A 16869-nucleotide genomic window follows, 5' to 3' on the forward strand; every position below is an offset into this window, starting at 1 on the left:
TGACCACTGTGTAGAAATTACATATTATCCATACAGTTGCATTTCAAGTTAGAAAGAGATGATTGCTTCCAGGCTGTAGAAGCCAGAAATGAAATGAAAATTTTAAAGTCATCATCATCACTGTCCAAAAAAATAGCAGCAAAGATACAGAAAAAACATTCGCTGGCAGTATTTCTTCACTTTAAACAAGTGAGGCCACATTTAAAAGTGTGATACGAATACTTCTAAGCTGATCATAATCAAAATTGTTTAAAGACTGTCTGCAGTTCTCTTAAGAATTATTAGCTGATTACTTCAGATCTTCAGAGATGTGATACCTGTATTCGGACACATTAAACTAACCTTTCATCTGTGAGCCATTGAAGGGATCACATTTTGCGGCACAGATTTCTTCAGAGTTTGAGTGAGGACATTTGATCAGTTGAATCTGCGTTGGAGGTATACAGCTAAAGTTAACCTCTGAAGATGAAGATTTAATAGTGAGCACCATAATCACCATCCTCATTCATACAAATCATTACCTCATTAAATCCCATTTTTAATATGCAGATATATCAGTTTAACCCTGCTGAACTTATTCTGGTGCTATACAGAAAACAAACTGCCTGGTTTAACAGATTAACACTTTAAAGTAACACTATTGAATATAAAGAACTTGTAAAAATGTCATTATCAATGCTTGTATTAGGGAGTTTATAAGGCTGATTTATCCTTTTAGACCGCTACTGAAGACGAAACTTCCTACTCTCCGGTCAGCGACGAGGAAAAAGACGACTCGCAAAACGGAACCTAACATCGGTTTGACCGCTAAAGAATGCGAATACATCCAGAAAACAGAAGAAGTGTCAAAAGTTGATAGTTGGTGCTTCTATGAAAGAATTAAAAACATTTGATTTTTAAATGGAGTTCAAACTGAGGGTATGAAAAAGAGATTGAAAACGTTTTTTTATAAGTGTGTAATATTAGATTTTTTATTTTTATTTTTATTTTTTTAGAATTTTAACATTCTGCTCGTTCATTCTTCCACCAAATACCTTTTTTTATTTTTTTTTATTTTTTTTATTTTTTTAAATATTTTTCCCCTAAGTCCCAATGCTGACCAGTAGAGGCGCTGTAGCCTCACACACACACACACTCTCACATAGAAGAAGAACATCGAGAAGTCATGGCGGCTGACAGTTTGTAATGAGCCAACGAAAACAGAGTAGATTCTTTCAAGTTAGACTAACAACGTTTAAAACATATCAGGGAGCAAATACACTGCTAACAAAATGCAGATAACGTTGAAAACCTTACAGCAGCAGACGTTCAAAATCGACATCGATGAACAGGAGACGGTGAGAGCTGAAGGGGGGAATGGGAGCCGGATATGTCCTGGATGCGACTACTTTGGGTTTTTTTTTTTTAAATGAATTTAAAATCTACACGGCCGATAGATCTCTCTGTGGAGGAATGAGAAAACATTTTAAAATAGATAATTTAAACTGGTTTGAATGTTTTTTTTTGTTTGTTTGACGGGGACTGTAGGCCAAATTAGCGTTATTTATTTATAAACCGCTCCGGAAGTAGTTTTGGAGTAGCAGCAATTAGCCGCAGCCCTCTGCAGGAGCTGGATGGGGGGGTCTGCAGGAAGATCCAGAAGTGAATATACACAGTTTATTTTCTGTTAAATCAATTTACACAACACGGGTCGTTAATAACTTGTTAAATGAATCATGTTTTACCAAAGTAACATTAAATGACTCATTTATACAAGTCAGTCCCAAGTGTTGAAATAAGATGAATATTTGGTTAATTAACATTTACTCTTGATAAATCTGTGCATTGGGACTCTAGTTTTTTTTACACCACCTTGCAGTATTTAAGCATTTCTGCATGTGTAGTTGTTTTTTTTACTGGGGTTTATGATGGGGTGAAAACTGGGTCATGTAAAAATGACTTTCAAGTCTTTTTTTTGTTGTCCAGCCAAATGAGTTGCAGGCAGAATATTGGAAATGTGGCAATTCTTTGTCTTTTTTTAATCAGGTTATTAATGTTCATAAAACATCTTGAGCTCAAACATGACCTTTGACCCTTCATTTGGAAGTTAAGGTACTCTGCCTTTTGCGTTGCCTGTACAATAATGATAACGGGGTCAATGCCAAGGCAGAAGGCGTTCACTTCTGTTTGATTCTGTGTTTCACTTGGTTGCATGGGTTAAAATAACACAACCAAACACTGTTTCTTTGCTACACTTTAGTCAAGCTGCCGTGTGTGTCAGAAGTGTTTGATGACAGATATTAAAACAAAGGCGTAACACCTTAACTCCACTGCAGTGAAAACAGTAACTTCACTTTGATCCGCAGCAAAACAAAGACAGAAGACCTTCACTCACTTTGAGTATTCCTGAAGGCTGCAGTACACAGACAAAGACCCTTATAAGTGAAGTTACAGCAAAAAAAAAAAAAACAACACAATTGACTCAAGATATCTGTCCTCATAATAAAGCACATCTGTAATGTTCCAAAAATGACAAAAACTCATTTTTTTTAAAAATTGAAGTTACTGCCTTTTGCCTTTGTAAGGCAGAATACTCAACACAAGTTTATGATGTTGTTCGCTTAAGTTTTTACACTTTAAACTAAGACTTGTGCTATAAACTTATAAACTTGAAGATGGGCATATTGAGGCCGTTAGAACTGGTCCATTCATGTATCCTCCAAGAATTGTTAGTGTGATCATAATCTTAATAATATCAATGTATTCATTTGTTTCGTAGGTGAAGACATTGAAGGAGAGGATTGAACAGGAGAAAGGAAAGGACAATTTTTCAGTTGGTTGGCTCAAACTGATATATGCTGGTACGTTCAAGCACGTTTTTTTTTTTTTTTAACTCTTCTAATATCACCTTCCTTACCCTGACACTGCCTTGATTTACAGCATCGAAGCATTCGCCACCCAAACACAACACGCTCAAAATTGCTGTCTCATTTATTGCCTTTATGAATCTCATTGCTACAACTATTCAAACTGAAGCAGTGGTAGGGTTAGATTAGTGATGCTGAAAGTCGAAGCTTGTTAGAAGACTTGCTCTCAGGTCAGAAAGCGTCTTCTTTAGCCGATGATTTCATTGTTGAGCTGTACGCTTATTATGTCACCTGGATCAGTGGACGTAGATTTTATGACAAAGCTGCCTCATGTAAGCGGTTTCTCCTGGTTTACGATTGGTCAAAGTTGGATCTTTTTCCTCTGCGTGTTTCGGTCTCTGCAGTCACAGCGAGTCCTCGAGTTTTCATGAAAGCTTACACAAGTTTCTAGGAAAGTCTGTCCGTGAAATCTTCCTTATATTTGCTTGTTCACCCTCGTCCCTCACAGTGTGAAGTATTAAGGTCTGGGTATAGGGGAGATCTGGAGAAACATGAAAAGAAACAAAAAAAAGACACTGCAGGCGAGCAGAAAAGAGTACGAAGCAGATTCATTCCGTGCGTGGAGATCGCACCAGTCGTACAACATCTGCCTGATATAAATGGCGTCATGCCTATGTGTTCGCTTGCTGTGAATTTTCCTAAATATTTCCTGCTGCTACGATCGTCAGCTCACCCTGACTTCATGTGAACATTTTACCAGAGCGCTGGCAGGAGAAAGGCAGGGACAAACATTTGTCCGTTCACTCATGCAGCTCGCCCTGAAAATGATCTGAGTTTTGATCATGTGTGAAAACAGTTTAGGAATATTTGTCCTAATGTTCCTCTCATGTATGACTTGGCAGTGAAGTCCAAATTGGACCTACATGAGCATTACGAATCCATAAAGACTGTAAGAAATAAGCATTCCAAACTTCTTGTTTCCATGACAGCGTTCCTATAATGGATGACTTTAATATTTTGTTGTATATCCTACAGTATGTTTCTGTCTTGTATGCTAGTGGATAGTGACTCTTCACTCATAATGGCAAAGAGTGGAACAGTGTTTGATAGCTCCTCGTCATCACCTAGCATAAATAAATATACTGTATGGCATTTCAAATGCAGCTGCAAACCCACATAAGCACTGTAAGAGTTGTTGAATGCCTCCAGAGTACCAAAGCAAAGTAGCTCTTCATTTTTCAAACCTTGACAGCTTCCCTCTCTAACTGCTTCATTCATCCGGATGAATAATTGAAACTGCGGGCTGCTGTTCAGTCCATCGGTGTTTCACCTTGCTTACAAAATCTCGTCTACATGCCATGAGCTCGCATTCTACGGACTGACTCAGAAAATCCAGATTCCAAACATATTCCAACTGAATATTTGATATGATAGGGTTGTTTGTTTACAAACAGCTAGAGTAAACAAGCCTTCAACTCTTTTTGTTATTGTCTGTTGACCCAATCTGAGAGTCATCATGGCGCCTTTCTTTTGTTTACAGTTGGATCAAGCGGGGATCCTTTAAATGAAACATTTATACCACAAAAGAAAAGTGCAGCTTTACAACAAACAAACAAACAAAAGAAGCAGATGTGGTGGCAAAAGCAGGGAGTCTATCAGCCCTACAACCTTCTATTCATTGATTTGAAACGTGATACCAGCTATTGTTGCGTCCCTTTGTGTGACTTCAGAGTTTAGGTCAAACTGAAACACCTGTGTGTGTGTGACTCAAGTTCATCTTCTTTCCCAACCAGGTAAAATCCTCAGTGATGACGTGGCCCTCAAAGAATACAAAATGAACGAGAAGAACTTTGTCGTCGTCATGGTGTCAAAGGTTTGGGGTATTTATAAATATGAGCAGTCACAGGGGACTTTTATTTCCAAATGTATAACTTGTTTATGTATTTAATAACATTAATAAGTTTCTTTAGAGAATAAGTGGCTTGTATGAAAAGATGGACAAATCTTTATAAGAGTGCAGCTTTTTCATTAGAGTCTGTGTCTGTGATATTTTAAATTGTTTAATGATAGTGTTGTTTGAATTATTATGTCTTTGTTTTAGAAGGTCGCTCTCTGTTGCACCAATCACACATTCTAGTTCTTTATTTAGAATGATTAATTACAACATTTTTATTATATGCTAGACTATTTTTATACATATTACTTGTACAATTATTTAATTAAACCTATTACATAATCCTTTAAAGGTACAGCATGTAGAATTGTATGACTAATGTTTACATTCAAATATCTAAATCAATAAAAAATTGACTAAGCATATGTTATATATTATTTTTTGTTGAGTACTTACATATTACTCAAATATACTCAAACACATACTCAATTTCATATTTCCAACAGTTATCAAAGCCAGAGAAATTCATGATTTTATAAGGGGACGTGTCAGTGTCTTTGCGGCTGCCGCCATGATGAAGCAGCGAGAACTCCCATGATTCCCCGCAAGCCTCGACGTCATCTTTTGTATTTTGTTTTGATTGAGAGCCCCCTTGCAGCAGATGTGACATACTGTGCGTTTAAGAAATGATAGATATTGGTTTTATAAGATTTTTAATGAATAGTATTGTATTTATATTGAAATCAAAAAGCATCCCCCGCCACTAAAAGTCAGCCCATTTAGTTGACAGATAGTATCGTGGTTTGACTATCACGTGACGCCAGAGAGTGAACATATTTTTATATCTAAAACAATCTTTCTTACAGCCTAAAACGGCCACCACACAGTCGTCGCCTGCCTCGTCAGCTGCCAGCAGCACAGCCCCCGCCGCCCCTCCTGCCTCATCGACCAGCGGAGACAACCCGACAGAGAGTCCCTCCACAGACGACAAACCGGAGGAGATGAGCTCATCGACTGCTGAAACCGCTTCCACTCTTGTCGGGTATAGATGTGTAGATTTTTTTTTTTTTTTTGTAGAACGAGTGTGACACATGTTGCTTTGGACTGTGCTGTGTGGCTCATTGTCTCTGTTCTCTTTGCAGAAGCTCTGAGGCTTCAGCAAACACAAATCTTATCAATGAGGCCGTTTCAAATCTGGGTAAGGCAGCATTCTGAAATTCACAGTTTGTATTTTAGTCTTTATTGTTGTGCCCTAACCCTAAACCCTAATTGGCACAGTAAAACATAGATCAATAGGTAAAGTGGAACGTTTATGTTTACCCATAGGCCGGTCTAAAAATAAACATTTTCAGCTGCATAACTTATTATGATCAGAACGGTGTATGAAGGACTTCATGATGTATTACAGCCTTTGAATGAGGCAAATGAATGTTTGGGATGCACTCACTCTCCAGCTGCTTGTGGGTTCTTTCAGTGACCGGCCCTTCATACGACGCCATGGTGAATGAGATGATGCTCATGGGCTACGAGAGGGAGCAGGTGGTAGCCGCCCTGCGAGCTAGCTTCAACAACCCTGACAGAGCTGTGGAGTACCTTCTCACAGTAAGAACAAATGCAATTTTATAAAGTTTTTTTTTCTCACTTGATAAAGTCATTAAAGTTTGACCTTGTACATTACACAGGATTTGTTTTAAAATGTATTATGTCATGACTTGTCTTTCAGGGTATCCCAGGCAGAGATCAGGGCCCTTCATCAGGACCTGATGCAGCCGCGCCTCCATTGACTGGAGCTCCTGCAATCGCCACAGCTGGCATTAGCGTTCCTGCTAACACTGACTCTGGGGGTGCTGGGGGAGGTAGGTGACCTGTACCACTGTGAATATTCCGGCAGACTGAGCCAAAATGTCCTCCTCTGTGTGTTTTTGTGTGTGTGTGTGTGTGTTTTCTGACTCGCACTCTCGTTTCAGGCAACCCTTTGAGCTTCTTAAGAAATCAGCCTCAGTTCCAAGTGATGCGACAGCTGATCCAGCAAAACGCCGCCCTGCTGCCGGCCCTGCTGCAGGAGATCGGCAGAGAAAACCCTGAGCTGCTGCAGGTGAAGTGATGACAGAAAGCAGTGGTTTATCAGCTTTTAAAAAAAACAAAAAAACAATTAGTAAACAGCTTAACAAAGACCTAAGTTTTAAAGAGTCTGTTAGTGTCTGGAGTTTGAAGGTAAAGGGAGTTTAGGGGGGAGTACGTCTAAATAAAGGTAGTTGTGGATATTGCAGAAGGGTTTGGAGTCGGTTCATGTAGATCATTTAAAAAAAATGTTTCTCCTGAATCCCCTCTTGTTGAAAAAAGCAAAAATGTAAAAACAACAGTCAGTCAAAAAAAAAAAGAGTCTTTTAATATGTTCTTTGCTCCACACCTTCAGAGTTAGTGAACTGTTTCTATGTCCAAACTGTCATACATGAATTGTTCATTGCCCGCTGCAGGAGATAAGAAACCACCAAGAGCAGTTCATCCAGATGCTGAATGAACCCAATCCAGAGGCAGTCCCGCCGGGTGGTGGGGGTGGAGCCGGAGGAGCAGGTGGAGCCGGAGGGCTGGCAGGTGACACACCTGGCGGGAGTCACATGAGCTATATCCAGGTCACGCCGCAGGAGAAAGAGGCCATAGAGAGGGTGAGGAGGAGTTCAATAGCCTTCAGTGCAAAGTTCAGAGCTGCTTTACCGTAATTGCTGGAATATAACTCCCAATTTTGCTGATGTCTCTTAAATCCTTAAGCTTATAGAAATGCTTTTTGGCTAATTTTGTTTCTCATTCCAGCTAAAAGCCTTGGGGTTTCCAGAGGGACTTGTTATACAAGCCTACTTTGCATGCGAGAAGAATGAGAACTTGGCCGCCAACTTCCTTTTACAACAGAACTTCGACGATGATTAAAGGAGCCATCTTTGTTTTGACTTTTTTTTCCCCGTATTTCTTCCTCTACTTTTTGATTGCTGGCATTCATTACATGTCCATAACGAGCCTTTTACATTACCAAAAACACGTTTTGTTGATTACTTCCACATTCACATTTCTTAATAATACTGGACCATAATCAGCTGGTGTTCAAGGACAGGCTGTTGTTTGTGATCAGTTCAAACAGAGGACCGATTAAAGTACAAAGACTTTGAATCAGAAATCACCTGTGTGCTTTTCTCTTTCTTTTATATTTGAGTAATACCTGTACAATATTTTACAAGGATAAACAACCCAGTTTACATTAAGTTTGTGTCACGTTGTGTTCAGGGTTCATCTGAAGGGTCACGACAGTATTCCCCCACTTTTGTTCTGTTTTAAGTTGAAGTAAGTAATGTTGGAATTTCAGAAGAAATTAAAGATCTGCAAAACAAATATTATGTATTACACTGGTTCTTTTTCTCCTTAAAATACCTCAGCTGCATGTAAATCAGCAGGACAGTAGACAGGAGCTGTACAAAAGAGTACGAGCTGTATTGCATATGTGAAGTCATTTTTACCTTCATGTGGCAGTGTTTAGCTGCATAGGAATATTTTTACAAAGAAAAAAGACAATTAATGAAAATAGTTTCTGCTGTTTTATGTTTGCGTGGCATGACTGCAGAAATTTAGAATTTAGACAGTGACTAAACTACAAGTCATTTGCATGTTTCAATCAGTCTTTATTTGTATATGCCAATTCATAACAAATCAAAAGACACTTAACAATGACTATGTCCTTAATCATTGCTATGTTTCAAAGACCCAACGTTAATCCATCATGAGCACATTTAGCAGTTACAGTGGCAAGAAAAAAAACGTCCTTTTTAAGAGGCAGAAATCTCATGGTGAACATCCATCTGCTCAAACTGCGCCGGGTTTGAAAAAATGGAGGGATGGAGGAGTAATGAGATTAAATGACACTAGGTTTTGCTTTCTGTGCTGAGAAAGTAGGACCACTAGATCCCCAAAACATCGCTGAACTCTGACATCGTTTGATACACTGAAGCACCAAATTGCAAGGAAACAAAAAGGCATACCTCTGAACTCTAAACCGTTTTGGATCAATTTAAAATGTCATAAAGTTACTGTACTGGTATAAACACAAGGAATCCAAGCTAAGAGTTCTAAGACTGTACTGATTTAAATCTAAATCAGTACATTACATTAATTTTTTAACTAATCTGCGATATGTGAAATCATTTCTAAAAGCATAAATCTAACTTCCCACTAAGCTCCATTTAAGTTTTGATTTTAAGCACCCAGAGACCGGCTTGAAACTGAACTGACCTATAGAGGGCAACAAAGTCCACAACATGTTTCCAGAAATCTGCCTCAGTCCTGCTCCATCATGCTGTGTTTACCAGCCTGAAAATGTTCGACTTAGACTCCACAAAATGACTTTATATCAGACACATATCTTTCGATTGGTAATTTTTTAAGGACTTTGAATGTAGCAAGTAGATAAAAAAAAAGTGGAATCATCCTTCTCTTTAAACATTATAAAACATGCTCCTGTGTTGTTTTCTAAATCATTTGGCACAATTAAAATAGATTCTGAAGAGTCGTTTTTGTCTTTGTTGACCTGACTTTTTTTTTTTTTAAATGAAGGCCTTTTGAACGACTTTACAAGATTGACTTAGAAATGTGTGGAGAAAAAGTTCATAGTCTAGTTTTGTATCATTTAGAAGTATTTGCGTTTAAGAAAATGCACGTTGTTGTGTACATGGCGTACATAAACCACATCAATGATGCATAAATATCTTGTAAACACATAACAAGACTCTACGTCATGATCCCATCCTTCTGGGTTTTCTTCATATTGTCTCACCTGAGCCGAGAAGCACCAGAACAGATTTGGTGTCACTTTTGAATGTCAGCCAGTAACTCGGCTGTCCTCCCCATTCTTCCCACTGACAGGTGGAAATAGAAACCCATGGAAACAGGAAATTGTAGGAGTGTATTTAAAAGAAAAAATCTCTTTACCCCCAACATTGTGTTAGTTCGCCTGCAGCGCTCTCATCACTATTAATAGGGGAGATATTGTGTGTGAGCTGTGAACTATTGCTGCCATTTAAAGGTCCCTCTCTATTACACGACCAGGGAAATCTTCAACGACCTTAATTGATGTTCAAGGAAAATGCTTACTGTGTATCAATTTAAATGCAAGGCAATGCTCGTGATTTATTTATATACATAGGGGGAAAGTAAAAAGGTCATAACAGTATTCTTAGTTCAAATACATTTTGTTTTATTATACTGTAAAATACAAAACAATAACAGAGAAAATGTTATTTACAAATGTACAAAATTCAAGATTATATTACATATTTTGGCTATAAACAAGACATCTTTGTTCAGAGTTCACTCATTCAATACAAAAATACCAATGTCTCATATAAATTATTGCACTTTGCGACCGCAGTGCATCGAAGATTGCCATCACCATTTTTAAGTGAAGTGTTCACCTGATTGTGGAAGAGAGGTTTCTAGGAAACGCACAACAACTGTATGGCACTTTTTCATAGTTTTTTTTGTTTGTTTTTTTACCCTTTTGAATATTTTCCTTAATCTTTGGTACCTTTCTTTAAAAAAAAAAACCTTCTTCAGAGTCACTGAGCACCATTCTGTATAAGTTAACATTGTACCTGAAATTAATGGCATTGCAGGTGAAATGTGTGTATAAATATAGATGTATTTATGAATACAGTATTTTGAACAGTGTGTGGTTGTTAACAGAGCCTTTGTTGGCATGTTGCTGGTAGAAGGCCTCTGGAGATGTTTGTCTGTTGCTCCTGGTTTCCCTGACAAAAATACATTTCCAGTTAAAAAAAAAAGCTGTTGGCACCTGGTCCTCCAAGTTTTGTCGGTTAAATAAGACAAATTCCAGTTTGGTCCCTTTCATAAAAGTTTACAACCCTGGCTGAGAGGTCTCGTCGAGTCACCTACACGATGTGCGAAGACGGGGATCAGTCTCAAGAGAAAATCTTTGCTCTTTTTTTTTTGTTGTTGTTGCCGTGAACTCCACAGCTTGTCTTGTTTCTTGACAACGGCTCGAAGGCAAATTATGGTTTTGAAAAAAAAATAAAAATAAAGAGTAGCTCAAGAGTTTGTTCAAGGTTCTCCTAACATATACTTTTTTTTCCTGCAGCCTTCATGCCATGGGCCAAGTCTCATAAGTGTCTCTTCATATGGAGAGCGAGGTGGTCCGACCTTGAGAAGGCCCGGTCACATTTCTGACACTGAAACGGCCGGTGGCCCGTGTGTTTCCTGTAGTGGCGTGTGAGCTCGTCCGAACGTGCAAACTTCCAGCCACAGCCCTCCCAGTCGCAGTGGTAAGGCTTCTCCCCTTTGAAGGAAACACAATACACAGACACACAGCAGTTAGTCCCGGCCCTGAGGTTAAACTGGCCCAACCTTCCCTCCACTTTGAGGAAAAAGAGGTCCATCCTGTCCAGCAGCTATAAAGCCAAGCTAACCGGCCTGGGGTTTGTATTTGAGCAGGGATCAGTATCAACCTGTTTCACTGCACCTGCCGAGCAACTCCCGTACCCCATCCCCCACCCATGTAAACCCCCATTCATTACCCCTTTATTCGACAAGTTGGTACACACAGATCTGTATGCTTTGGATAAAATGAGCTCTGAACCACTAAAACATTATGTAGCAACTGTCTTAAAAAGGGCCACTTAAATCTCATAAATGCAAATTTCTACTTTGAATTTAACATGAAAGCAAAGGGGGCCGGACACAGTGAAACACTGCAACATCATACAGTTACGTACCTGTGTGCGTGCGGTGGTGTGCTTTAAGGTGTGAGCTCTTTGTGTACGTTTTCCCACAGCCAACATAGTCACATGTGTGTGTGGCAACTCTCTTCCTCGGCCAGGAGCGCCGACCACGTTTAGGCTTGGGTTCCTCCGGTAAGCAGTCCCCACTGGAGATCATGAGGGGCTCTGAGGGGGGCAAAGATCATGGCTCTTATCACATGTGTACGGATAAACAATTTTAAAAATGTAAAATGGTACGAGGTATTCATACTTTGCCAACATGATGATATTGCGTTTCATAGCTCTGCTTTAGAGCGCTGAATCACTTGAGAAACGTAAGTGGTAAAACAGTGGTATGCTAAATGTTGCTGACTCTTTGCAAAGGGGCTTTTTTATCTCTGAGTTCAGATGAAATAGAAAACATCGGCCTTGTCCTTTAAATAAACTTAATAGACTCAGCCAAAGTGGCCAATTTCACCACAGTGTAAAAAAGAAAAACATTGGTCATATGAAAACAACACAATAAAGTCTATACTGTTAAAAATGCAGCAACTATATTTTTAAAAGTTATTTCGTCTGGAAAAGGACTAAATGATGAAAAGAAGGTTTGTTGTAAAAGGCTGTGGGATGTAGGGTGAAAGCCTTTTGAGCTGCTGCCTTTTGGGTATAATTAAAGCCCTTAATGTTATATAACATGTATTTAAATAGCCTGTATGGACTTCTATGCATGCTGGGTAATCTGTGCAGTCTTTTCCTTTTTAAACATTTTTTTGTAAACCATTGACAAAAATGCTTAAAATCAATGTAAGTTCAGAAGCTACAAGAGGCGACAAAAACAGATGTAAAGTAGTTCTCTGGAACTGAGGGGGAAAAAAACGAGTGCTCTCTAACCTTGGTACTGCATTGAGGACGGCTGAGGGAAGGAGGTGTAGCCTTGCGGGGAGCTATGGTGGTATCCCTGGGGAGGTAGAGTGATCTGAGCATGGGGATGCCCGAGGACCTGGTGCTCCCGGCTCAGAGGATGGTCAGGGGAGAGGGAGGAGGATGAGGATAACCTGCCGCCTGGCATGGACCTCTGTCCACCAGGAAAGCTATGCAGGTCTAAATGGCTTGGACGCTGCTGCTGCTGCTGTGCACTCCCACGGCCCTGGGAGTTTACCCCAGTCAGGTGTAGGTCCATTGGCTGTGAGATGGTGCAGTTACTGGGGTTCTCCTGCTTTATCCTGTGGCAGGTGAAGGGCGGCGACGCACGGGAAGGACTCGGGTCGGATGGAGAATTAACACAGGCTTTGCTCACGTTCACGCCTTGAGTGTACTCTCCCATGTCCATTGTCGTCTTGACCACGAATTTGCCGTGGAGGCTGGTGGGATGCAGGTACGCAGGGTCCAGTTCAGGTCTCATGAGCTCTGCCACGAATCCTCCAGACGGCGAGACATCACTGATATCTGGGATGGTGTACAGGAGTTCGCTGGAGGCGTCCTGGGGGGAGGGGAGGGGGTAAGACGAGGAGAAGGAGCTTGAGGAAGGAGACAAGGCCTGGGCAGAGCTGCATGCCATGGCCTCCTCCTGCTGCTGCTGCTGCTGCTGCTGCTGCTGTTGTTGTTGTTGTTGTTGTTGCTGCTGCTGCAGAATTGAGTTAGAAAGGATAAAGTCGTAGTCCAAGTCCAAGTCAGGCTCTGTGTGTTTCTTGGACATGCTGGGATGGTCGGGGTCAGGGCAGCTGCTTCCGGTTGGCACACTGGGTCTCTTAAGATGGGACAGCTCCTCCTTCCATCTCTAGAGGAAAGGGAGAGGGGTCAGAGGGAGGAAATTATTGACTGCACTCCTTTGCGAGCTGCTTGATTGCGTCATGTTATTGTTAATAATGCCTGAGATATAAACGCACTCGTGTTTGCGGTGTTCCACATGGAAAATTGTGGATGCTATGCGACTGCTGATATGTCGATGCTTCAAGGAGAACAAGACCTCGGATAAGTAATACAAAGTAAGTGATTATTATGACAGCTAAGTCTGGAAGCAGCAAGTGTCCTTGGCACAGAGCACTTCCTGGAATACAGATTATTCTCCCTCACAAAGAAATTGCATTAGTGGTTGCACAGGTAGGTAACACTTGATCATATGGTCGTACTCACACTGCCATCAGAGGAGGTTGCTTTCAAGCTTGTTGCCAATTCAGCAACAGCGCATGGTTAAAAATATGATCATAATCATAAAGTGGCACTCAGTTTTTTCTTTTTTTTTTTTAATGTAGTTTCTCTGGTTGGCTTCCCCAGCCTCTTGTGTTTTTCATAAAAACCTGCTAGGGAAGCATATGTAAACTGGTGCACGCCCCAGTACAGCGTGGTACCAAACCCACAATAACACGGGAGCCACATATTGGAAAAGCACAGTGGGTGAACTGCACAGGCAACACATTTCCCCTCTCGCATATTTTGGGGGATGCCAGTGGCTACTTGGCATGCACATGCAATAAGAAGTGACCACAGGCTACTCACTAAATTGGCACTTCCAATGGATTTACTCTTGACGGTGGGGCCGCTGGCAAAAGTGGATATGGATGGCAGAAGTGTCCCACCTAAAGCCATCTCGACGTCATTTGGAGGCTGCCTGAAATTGAGCAGAAAAGAGTTGTAAATCCTCGTGGAAAGATCCTGGAACAGTCTGTTACAGTCCACAAGAGGATGTTCATCAGCCCGCAAAATGTTGTTTTGGAAAAGTTTATCCACACCTCATCAATCAGAATCGGTCCGGTTGTCCTGTCGGCTGCTCGTCGGTGTCACTGCACTGGCTCTTTTGGTCAAATCTCCCCGCGTTTAAAGTTTCTGCTCCGCCTTGCGCGTTATTCTATATTCCAGGACATGCTGGGGCTGATGGGCGCGTCTTAACAGCCTGTGGGGGTTTTTTCTTTTCTTTTTTTTTTTTTTAACGCTAAAGCAGGTATACAACGGGAAGACAAGGAGGCGACGTACGGGGGGGAATCCCTAGCGCCTGTTGCCATGCAGCGACCGGCGGCCAGTCTGTTCTGAGGAAAACCGCGTGAGAGGTATCCTTAAAAGGAGCCAGAGCCACGCCCTCGTTGCCCCCGCAACCAGAAAAGAAAAACAGTTTAGCGCAAGGGAGGGAGCACGTGGGGGGAAAAGGCTGGGGCGAGCGGGGAGGAGAGAGAGAGAGAGAGAGAGAGAGAGAGAGAGAGAGAGAGGGAGAGAGAGGTTTGTTTTTATACCTAGCAACGGTACAAATCCTTCTCCCTGTAAAAAAAAAAAAGTGGGTGAAGAAGCGCACTTTCTCAGGCTTGGCTCACGTGTGAGTATTATTTGGTTGTCTTCTGAGTGTTGGCCTGTACCTGCAGTTGGCATCACCTGAGTGACCAAAAAGCTCACATAAGCTACAAGTTATAGGTGGGTTATAAACATGTGGCTATTAAATCATTGCCTGTTAATTATTTCTGAATAGATAGGTCACTTGGATTTAATTGCAAGTTATAACAAATGAAGGCGTTATAATAAGACATACAAAGCACTGTGGGTACACCTTGTTCATGACATCACTGGATTGCATAAGTGGCAAACCGTAGACAAAAAAAAGTCAATGCAGTCAATATATTAATATAAAGTCCCGAAGGTGAAGCCACAACACATTAATGCCTCCATAGCATAATCATCATTTTTTTGTCTGATGTGTTTTTTTTATTTAGTGATATGTTTGATTTTGTAGGCAGAACATTAAGCTATTTTCTAATGTGTCATGTCACAAATTAGGCAGCCAAAAATCTGATTATCATAAAGCAAACATAAGATATATGTGTCATATAGGTAGTGAACACATTTTCCAAAAAGTGAAAATCACACTGTTGCCCACTGTCGTTCAGACTTTTTATTCAATACCTCAGTATAGTGAACGATCCTGCATGGGAAACAACTCACCTGGGAACATTTGAATACTGAGAAGAGCTCGGCGTCGAGTTTGAATTGGGCTCAGGCAGTGTTTGCTCAGTGCTAGCAAGCTAACACAAACCTCTCAGTCCAACATAATTAGACACATTTACTCAAGAGTTCAGTGCGAGAGCAAACAAAGCGTTTGCCGCTGATCCTGCTGCATCAGGATCTTGTCCGTTAGCCATGTCAACAAACGCACCGTCACTGCAACAGGACACATTTACTGCCAGTGTTATGCTGGTGTCTTCATTCAGAGTTTTTTAGGTGCATCAAAGCATGTAGCTTTGGTTGGCAAACAATAGCTGGTGGGAAAAATAGAGACTAGAATAACAGTAGGACCTAATAAAGAGAAGTGTATCCTGTTGGGCAAACTGATTTATTGGGTTCCTATTTTAAACATTAAGACCATTAATCACGTTCCTTACTGCACAGTTTCCTCTGGTAATGTGATGAGAAGTGATGGCCCTTAAACCGACCAGGTTTGCCCTGCACCCTTCTTGAAGCCCTGCTTCCTACAGCAGGTAAGAACACAATAGCAGCCATGTCATTATAGCCACATTCTTTATGGTGGGAGATAATGGATTCGAAAATGATCCCGAAAAACAAAAGCTTGACTTGGACAAGTGATGTGCTTCACATCGTAATAATGACAGAAAGAGGAAGAAAAAAGGGAGAGAAAAAAACGATAAAGAGAGAGAGAGAAGATGACACCACTGTGCGCTTTTCTTCGACACAATGAAGTCATGGTGATTTAGTAACACACACCAAACCCTTGTATGGAAGATGTTAATGCAACACTTACAGTATTAACTGAATGTAGAGCAGAGGATGTGATCGAGAAAGTTGCCATGTATACCCTGCCCATGATGAATCACTCAATCTTCATCACGCTGTTCCAGATATAGACTTGATGTTGAAGGCGCTGGTGACACAGACGCAGAAAGGGATGAGGAACTTTTGATGTAATGTTATTGTATCATCAAGGGTAACTGTTCAGCACTAACTCATTACTTCAGAGCTGTCACTTTTTTCCTCTCATCAAGATCAACACATGTACTCAGACGGTTCTTTCCCTGCTGTTTGTTTTTTTTTTTTTTTTTTGGATATCATGACACGCTGTTAAAAAAAAAAAAAAAAAAAAAAGCACCCTCAAAAACAATGACTCTCTCAAAGGTGAGCTCAGGTGTTGTTCTTGGCAGTGGTGATGGTTTCAACTGCTTTAACATTCTACATTTTCAAAACAGTTACGCTGCATTGACATATTCATAGGTTAAGCTAATATTCAAATCAAGATCAAACTCGGCCGCTAATTCCACCTCTAAACATTGATATTATCCCTAATAGAGTGTAAACAGTCAAACAACTCCGCTGCAAGACTCTTGAGTACTTCGGCGTGCATGTGACTGACAGGGTTTCCTCCGGTGTCCCCTCTGTTAAG

At 40.7% G+C, this 16869-nt stretch overlaps 2 protein-coding genes across 2 annotated transcripts; one reads left to right on the forward strand and one right to left on the reverse strand.

Annotated features, from left to right (window-relative positions):
• The first annotated feature begins 1135 nt into the window (after positions 1-1135).
• On the forward strand, positions 1136-8121 carry rad23b (RAD23 homolog B, nucleotide excision repair protein). Its single transcript, XM_020651537.3, has 10 exons — positions 1136-1337; positions 2759-2840; positions 4640-4719; positions 5607-5782; positions 5883-5938; positions 6215-6342; positions 6464-6596; positions 6708-6835; positions 7218-7406; positions 7552-8121. Exons 1-10 carry the CDS (start codon positions 1272-1274, stop codon positions 7663-7665), a joined length of 1152 nt encoding a protein of 383 aa, XP_020507193.1. The 5' UTR covers positions 1136-1271; the 3' UTR covers positions 7666-8121.
• A 2195-nt stretch (positions 8122-10316) lies between these two features.
• klf4 (Kruppel like factor 4) lies at positions 10317-15844 on the reverse strand. Its single transcript, XM_020651511.3, has 5 exons — positions 14225-15844; positions 13992-14103; positions 12387-13272; positions 11511-11681; positions 10317-11074 (listed from the first exon to the last, which is right to left on the reverse strand). The coding sequence occupies exons 1-5, from the start codon at positions 14227-14229 to the stop codon at positions 10899-10901; spliced, it is 1350 nt and encodes a 449-aa protein (XP_020507167.2). The 5' UTR covers positions 14230-15844; the 3' UTR covers positions 10317-10898.
• Between the last annotated feature and the right edge of the window lie 1025 nt (positions 15845-16869).

The sequence above is a fragment of the Labrus bergylta genome, chromosome 17 (genome assembly GCF_963930695.1).
Source record: "Labrus bergylta chromosome 17, fLabBer1.1, whole genome shotgun sequence".
Lineage (NCBI taxonomy): Eukaryota > Metazoa > Chordata > Actinopteri > Labriformes > Labridae > Labrus > Labrus bergylta.

Coding starts and splice junctions, on each gene's coding strand:
- rad23b (XM_020651537.3), top strand. CDS start 1,272: ATGCAGATAACGTTGAAAACCTTACAGCAGCAGACGTTCAAAATCGAC. Junction 5,783..5,882: donor ACCGCTTCCACTCTTGTCGG/GTATAGATGTGT, acceptor TTCTCTTTGCAG/AAGCTCTGAGGCTTCAGCAA. Junction 7,407..7,551: donor AGAAAGAGGCCATAGAGAGG/GTGAGGAGGAGT, acceptor TTCTCATTCCAG/CTAAAAGCCTTGGGGTTTCC.
- klf4 (XM_020651511.3), bottom strand. Junction 13,273..13,991: donor CCATTGGAAGTGCCAATTTA/GTGAGTAGCCTG, acceptor CCTTTCCTCTAG/AGATGGAAGGAGGAGCTGTC. Junction 11,075..11,510: donor ACACCACCGCACGCACACAG/GTACGTAACTGT, acceptor TTTCCTTCAAAG/GGGAGAAGCCTTACCACTGC.